The sequence below is a fragment of the Urocitellus parryii genome, chromosome 4 (assembly GCF_045843805.1).
Source record: "Urocitellus parryii isolate mUroPar1 chromosome 4, mUroPar1.hap1, whole genome shotgun sequence".
Lineage (NCBI taxonomy): Eukaryota > Metazoa > Chordata > Mammalia > Rodentia > Sciuridae > Urocitellus > Urocitellus parryii.
The window spans coordinates 15,456,478-15,463,514 of NC_135534.1; the positions used below are offsets into that span (position 1 = coordinate 15,456,478).

General features: G+C 41.5%; 1 protein-coding gene across 1 annotated transcript; it reads left to right on the forward strand.

Moving 5' to 3' along the window:
- Positions 1–15: 15 nt before the first annotated feature.
- Med19 (mediator complex subunit 19) lies at positions 16–6,809 on the forward strand. Its single transcript, XM_026406516.2, has 5 exons — positions 16–275; positions 5,371–5,627; positions 5,794–5,890; positions 6,200–6,294; positions 6,480–6,809. The coding sequence occupies exons 1-5, from the start codon at positions 59–61 to the stop codon at positions 6,546–6,548; spliced, it is 735 nt and encodes a 244-aa protein (XP_026262301.1). The 5' UTR covers positions 16–58; the 3' UTR covers positions 6,549–6,809.
- Positions 6,810–7,037: the final 228 nt, after the last annotated feature.

A 7,037-nucleotide genomic window follows, 5' to 3' on the forward strand; every position in this document is an offset into this window, starting at 1 on the left:
GTCCAATGAATATCACTAACGCCACAGACACCGAGGCAGCGCCGCGGCCGTGGGGACGATGGAGAATTTCACGGCGCTATTCGGAGCTCAAGCTGACCCACCACCGCCTCCAACTGCACTCGGCTTCGGACCAGGAAAACCTCCACCTCCACCTCCACCTCCTCCGGGCGGGGGACCCGGCACGGCCCCGCCTTCATCCGCGGCCACCGCCCCTTCGGGTGCAGACAAGTCAGCGGCTGGTTGTGGCCCCTTTTACCTAATGAGGGAACTGCCAGGTGAGTACTAGGCCTGGCCGAAGTCAGCCAATCAGATCATAAGTAGGAGGTAATGGGCGTGGCTATGTGTTTCTCTGCGGTGCGAAGTAACCTAGGCAACTCGTGGCCAGATGTGCAGCTCAAAGTCGGAAAGGCTGTTAGGATTCACAAAGGAATAGCTTGAATTTATGGGATCGATTGGGGGCGAGTGGCCATGCATCTCTGCACTATTTTTCGTGCTAAAGCCAGGCTCTGTCACTGACTTGTGGCGGTCTAGGAAAAAAAAAAGTTGGAACTTTAGAAGCCAGATTTAACTTCTCTGGGGACCTAAGGTTTTAGTTTATGTGGGGCACTTGTTTGAAGCAAGTTGCCTGCCTTCCCAGAAGTTCAACAATCCATCTACTAAAAGAGGGTATTAGAACTGAACCAAATTCTTCCATTCAAAAACTTATTTGGGGGACTGGGGATGTGGCTAAGTGAGAGAGCACTTGCCTAGCATCCATAAGGTTCTAGATTCAAGTGGCAGTACCACAAGAATACAAAAATTATTTTGTTAAGCACTATTTATCAAGCACTATTCTAAACACTGGAGATACAGTGTGAATAAGATTGATAAGATCCTTGCCTTTTTGAAGATTACATGTCAGCAAAAGAGGTGAAATATAAACATGTATCCTGTATCATCCATTCACTTTTCCTGAACTACTGAAGGGTAGCTTCTGACTGATTAACCCAATTTTTGTTGTTCATGGAGCTGTTTGGGTAATTAAAAATAAATGATTGGGCTGGGGATGTGGCTCAAGCAGTAGCGCGCTCGCCTGGCATAACAGGATGGTAGTTAATAGTATGAGGAACAGACATAAATAATTGAGGGCAGAACTATTTTAGCTGAAATGATCATAGCATTCTCTCTGAGTAAATAGCATTTGAGCTAAAATTGAGCATAGACAAAGATCCTGCTACTATGGACTGAAGGAGAGATACTTCTAGGTATACACAAAATTAGATAAGCTAGTCCTCATGTAAGAAAATGCTTGGAATCTCTGAGGGACAGAAGACCCACTGGACGCCAGTGAAGTGAACAAGGGCAGGAGCAGTAAAGGGTGAAGAGGAAAAGCTGGACAGAGGCCTTTAGAAGGCATTTAGATTTTAAGTTATAAGAGAAGCCAACATGGGGTGACATGATCATTTATTTTATTTTATTTTTTTTAAAGAGAATTTCTTTAATGTTTATTTTTTTAGTTTTCGGCGGACACAACATCTTTGTATATGGTGCTGAGGATCGAACCCTGGCCGCATGCATGCCAGGCCATCGCGCTACCGCTTGAGCCACATCCCCAGCCCGATCATTTATTTTTAATTACCCAAACAGCTCCATGAACAACAAAAATTGGGTTAATCAGTCAGAAGCTACCGTTCAGTCGTTCAGGAAAAGTGAACGGATACAGGATACATGTTAGAGGTAGAGCTGACAGGAATGAAGAATCACATATAGAAGTGAAGCAAAGGGAGGAATTGATAATTTAAGATTTTGACTTGAGGAATGGGGTGGATGGTAGTCTGAGACTGGAATATGAAGAAAGAATAAGTTTTTTTTTTTTTTTAAAGAGAGAGTGAGAGAGGAGAGAGAGAGATAGAGAGAAAGAATTTTTAATATTTATTTTTTAGTTCTCGGCGGACACAACATCTTTGTTGGTATGTGGTGCTGAGGATCGAACCCGGGCCGCACGCATGCCAGGCGAGCGCGCTACCGCTTGAGCCACGTCCCCAGCCCCAAGAATAAGTTTTAGATGGTAGAAATCACAAGTTATTTTGGACATGTTAAGTCTCCAGGATGCCTTTCAGTTCATTCCAAGTCTTATTGCCATATCATGACTTGGGAGACACCCATATGTAATGCTGTTTAGTACTTAGAATTGCCCTTTGAGGTAGGCATTATTTATATTCATTTCTAGTTTAAAAAACTGAAGTGTAAAGAAGTTTGACTAAAAAAAAGAAGAAGTTTGACTATCAGCCCGATGCAGTGGCACATGCCTTTAATCCCAGCAGCTTGGAGGCTGAAACATGAGTTCAAAGCCAGCCTCAGCAATGATGAGGTGCTAAGCAACTCAATGAGACCCTGTCTCTAAATAAAAATACAAAATAGGGCTGGGGATGTGACTTAGTAGTCGAGTGCCCCCGAGTTCAATCCCTGGTACCAAAAAAAAAAAAAAAGTTGACTATCCTTTGATTGGTAATGGGTGTCTACCAGTTTCTTTATTCTCTTGTCCCCCCTACCCTTTTTTTTTGTACTGGGGTGGAACCCATGACTGAAAGAGAAGTGACCCATAAAATAGAGAAGCCATGGGTGATGTGGGCAATATTTGGAACTTTAAGGAAAAAAACATCAAACCTGCATAGAGTTGACTAAAAAAGTGATGGAAGAGCAAGATTTTGTTTTTGAGTGAGTCAGGGCCGGGGATAAAAATTTATAAATTATCTTCTTAGAACTAATAGTAAAAACAGAAAGTTGAACTCTTATTAAAAAAGTTTAGAAAAAGTGAGTGCCTTCTCACCTTGAGCCTTAAGTAAAACCATCTGGAAGGAGGAGAGCTGTCAGGGCAAAAAAATCAAGAGACAGTAATGGCAGGAGGTAGTGCCCAGAGTTAGAGGACGTTTACCATGACACTAAGTCTCTTGCCATTACAATTAGACCATTCTTCTGAGATTTTTGGCAATAACAAGAAGGAAAAGTATGGAGTAAGACCCAAACATATAGAGTAAAAGTACCTTGTTCATTTAATATTTGTTGAGTAGTTAATGTGTGCACCATGCTGGGCATTAGCAATGCATGAATAAACAAGACACTTTCTGTCTTCAGGGGGCTCATAGTCAGTCAGAACCTGAGTTTTCCCCAAGTGAATGATTATAAACAAGCCACTTGTCATTTGTATCCATGTGACAATCATAATTACAGATGTTATAGGTTAGATGTTTCTGCCCTTGCTACTCAGTCTTCATCAAGTTCTAGTAAGTTTATATTCTTTGAAAAAAATCAGTAATACAGTATTTATATTGATAATGCCTTCCATGTATTTTTAAACTTTTCAATGTTTTCATTTGAGGAACTGTGGTATGGAAGACGGTCAGAATTAGGATTCTAGTTGTCCACTTGTAACCAAACATTTCTGTCAGCCAGGCGCGGTGGCACACACCTGTAATCCCTGTGGCTCAGAAGGCTGAGGCAGGAGGATCACAAGTTAGAAGCCACCTTCAGTAACTTAGCAAGGCACTTAGCAACTCAGCGAAACCCTGTCTCTAAAATACAGAAACAGGCTAGGGATGTGGCCCAGTGGATTCAATCCCAGAACCCCCCCCAAAAAAAAAAATTCTGTCTTTTAAGTGAAATATTAATACTTGGCATGAGGAAGAATAAAGATACTGGTAACAGTAACATCTTTACAAGTAGAGATGTGCGCAGTGATGTATGCTTGTAATCCCAGCAACACAGGAGCTGAAGCAGGATCACAAGTTTGAGGCCAGCCTCAGCAATTTAGTGAGACCCTGTCTTAAATAAAAAGGTGGAGGTGCAGCTCAGTGGTAAAGCACCCCTGGATTCAATCTTTAATATCAAAAAAAGAAAACAAAACAAAAAAAAGAGTAGAAATGTTAGGTACTCATAACTAAGGGGAAAAATATTTTTTTTAGTTTTCTTTTTTTCGTAGTTGAACACAACACCTTTTTTTTTTTTTGAGAGAGAGTGAGAGAGGGGAGAGAGAGAGAGAGAGAGAATTTTTAATATTTATTATTTTTTTTAGTTCTTGGCGGACACAACATCTTTGTTGGTATGTGGTGCTGAGGATCGAACCCGGGCTGCACGCATGCCAGGCGAGCGCGCTACGGATTGAGCCACATCCCCAGCCCCATACACAACACCTTTATTTCATTTATTTATTTGTTTGTTTATGTGGTGCTGAGGATTGAACCCAGCGCCTCAAACATGCAAGGTGAGCACTCTACCACTGAGCCACAACCCCAGCCCCCAAATCTTTTTTTTTTTTTTTTTAATGTGAAGGTGATTCATATTTTTTGCTATTAAAAAAAAAAAAAAACTGGATGTGGTGGCAGTGGTTCAGGAGGCAGAGGTAGAAGGCTCACAAGTTTGAGGTCAGCCTCAGCATTAGTGAGGCCCTCAGCAACTTAGCAAGGCCTGTCTCAAAATAAAAATAAAGGACTGAGTGTATAATTTAGTGAGTTGCTTAGGGCCTCACTAAGTTGCTGAGGCTGGCTTTGAACTCGTGGTCCTCTTGCCTCAGCCTCCCAAGCTGCTAGGATTATAGGCCTGCACCACTGCACCTGGGTCTCACTGGTAAATTTTATGAAAAGCACTTATAAAAACATAAGTGTCAAGTGAATTAGTGTTCAGATTAGTTCAAGGAGTGTCTCCTTCATTAGGCTAGAGCAATATGCCCTGCTTAGATTTTTACCCTTTTTTCACTTCTACTCCTACCATTCTGTACTATTATTATTTGTATATGTTGGGGAGGTGGGGGGTACTGGTGATTAAATTCTGCACACTACCACTGAAATATATCCCCATTCCTTCTTATTTTTTGAGACAAGTCTGAGTTACTGAGGCTGTCCTCAAACTTGATACTTTTGTCTCCACTTCCCAAGTAGCCAGGATTACAAGCATACACCACTATGCCCAACTATGTCTTTAGTGCTTATTATATATTATAGATTGACTGCCCCTTATTCAAAATGCTTGGGACCAGAAGTGTCTCAGATTTCATAGGTTTTCAGATTTTGGAATGTTTAGATTTTATCAGTTGAGCTCTGTAATCCAAAAATCTGAAATTGAAATGCTTCAAAATCTGAAACAAAAAGTCTTATGATAGAGTTCAAAAAGTTTCCAATTTCCCAGCCATTTCAGATTTCAGGTTTTTGGACTCAGGGTGGTCAACCTGTAATTTACTTTTGCTTTGTTTCTTGCTTTATAAATCAGTTTAAATTTTTGTAATTCTCATTTAGGATTCCTTATCTAGGTTAAAATATAATCCTTTGCTTTCCCTCTAGGTCAATGACAAAAAAATCTGTTTTTATTACTAATCTTTTATTATTCTGTGTTGTCTAGGTAGTACAGAGCTGACAGGCAGCACCAATCTGATCACACATTACAACTTGGAACATGACTATAATAAATTCTGTGGAAAGAAGGTGAAGGAGAAGCTAAGTAATTTCCTGCCTGACTTGCCAGGGATGATTGATCTGCCTGGTTCCCATGATAACAGCAGTCTCCGTTCCCTCATTGAGAAGCCACCTATTCTTGGTGGCTCTTTTAATCCTATCACAGGGACCATGCTCTCTGGCTTCCGCCTCCATACTGGCCCGGTGAGTCCTCTCTTGGGGAGGAGAAAGGCAAATGATGATGAGACCTAAGAGGCATGGAGGTGGCTTTTCTGTTCAAGTCTGTTCCTTCATAATTTACTAAGCAGAACAGATGATGGGAGCAGGGCATTTCCTCTTAGTCATCTGGCCCTTCCTTTGGTTCTTTCAGTTGCCCGAGCAGTGTCGTCTGATGCACATTCAGCCTCCCAAGAAGAAGAATAAACACAAACACAAACAGAGCCGTACCCAGGATCCTGTCCCCCCAGGTAAGAAGCAATTCTATTCAAAAGCAAGAAAATGTGACCTTCTCAATCTGGTTTGGCCTTCCAGTTAATCCCAGTTAGTTTCCTACAAAAGTGTGGACTCTTAATTCTCCTGAAGATGATGACTGATATTCTGGGGTCTCTTGGGCAAACATTGACTTGGGAGAGGGTCTTTAGCAGCACTTTGTTCTTCCTGGCCATTTAGAAAAAAGCATTTGCCCCTGACTTGAGGTTTTGCTGTAGCCTTCAGAGTTCATAGCAGTAGAGGATTTTGAGCTCTAGAGGTGATAAGCATCTAATGTCACCTTACAGAAACACCATCTGATTCGGATCACAAGAAGAAGAAAAAGAAAAAAGAAGAGGATCCTGATAGGAAAAGGAAGAAGAAGGAAAAGAAGAAAAAGAAGGTAGGGTGGAGGCCTGTTGCTACAGCCCAATGAGTTTCCTTATATTTCACCCTGTCCTAAAGATTTTATCCTCTGCTTGAAGTTGACCTAAGATTGAAAACGCAAGACGTTTTTTTTTCTTACATAGCACTGGTCAAGGCCAAGATAGTTCCTAAATGTTTTTACCCTTTCTTTGTCTTCCTCAGAACCGACATAGTCCAGACCATCCAGGTATGGGCAGCTCCCAGGCCAGCAGCAGCAGCAGCCTCCGTTAACAGAATCACTGGACTCTGGCTTTTCCTGCAGTACTGAATCTGCTAACAAAAGCTATCTTCCAGGCTCTTGGGATGCTGCTTTGAGAGCATCCAGCAGTGTGGACAGAAACCAGCTCCTGCTGTACTTTATTAAGAGTAATACATTAGAAGAGAGAAGGGCATGTAAGGCTCAGCCCTGTTGGCTTTCTCATGGACATCTCTTCCTCTCCCAGGAAGCTTTCTATTTCTTTTCTCTCTTGTGCAATTTGTCTGATTTCAGGACTTGGTTTGTTAGGATTTTTCGTAAAAAAAAAAAAAAAAAAAAAAAAAAAAAAAAATTTTTATTTATCAAACTGAAGTGTGGCTGCCTGTTAAGAGGTAAGTGCCTTTCTGTGAAAGTAAGGGTTTAAAAAGCATTGCTAAGATCAGAAGGGACTTGAGTCTTGTCATTACATGATCTCGTTAGCAGAGAAACAATGAAAATTAAACGAGGAAAATGGTCCCCAGTGG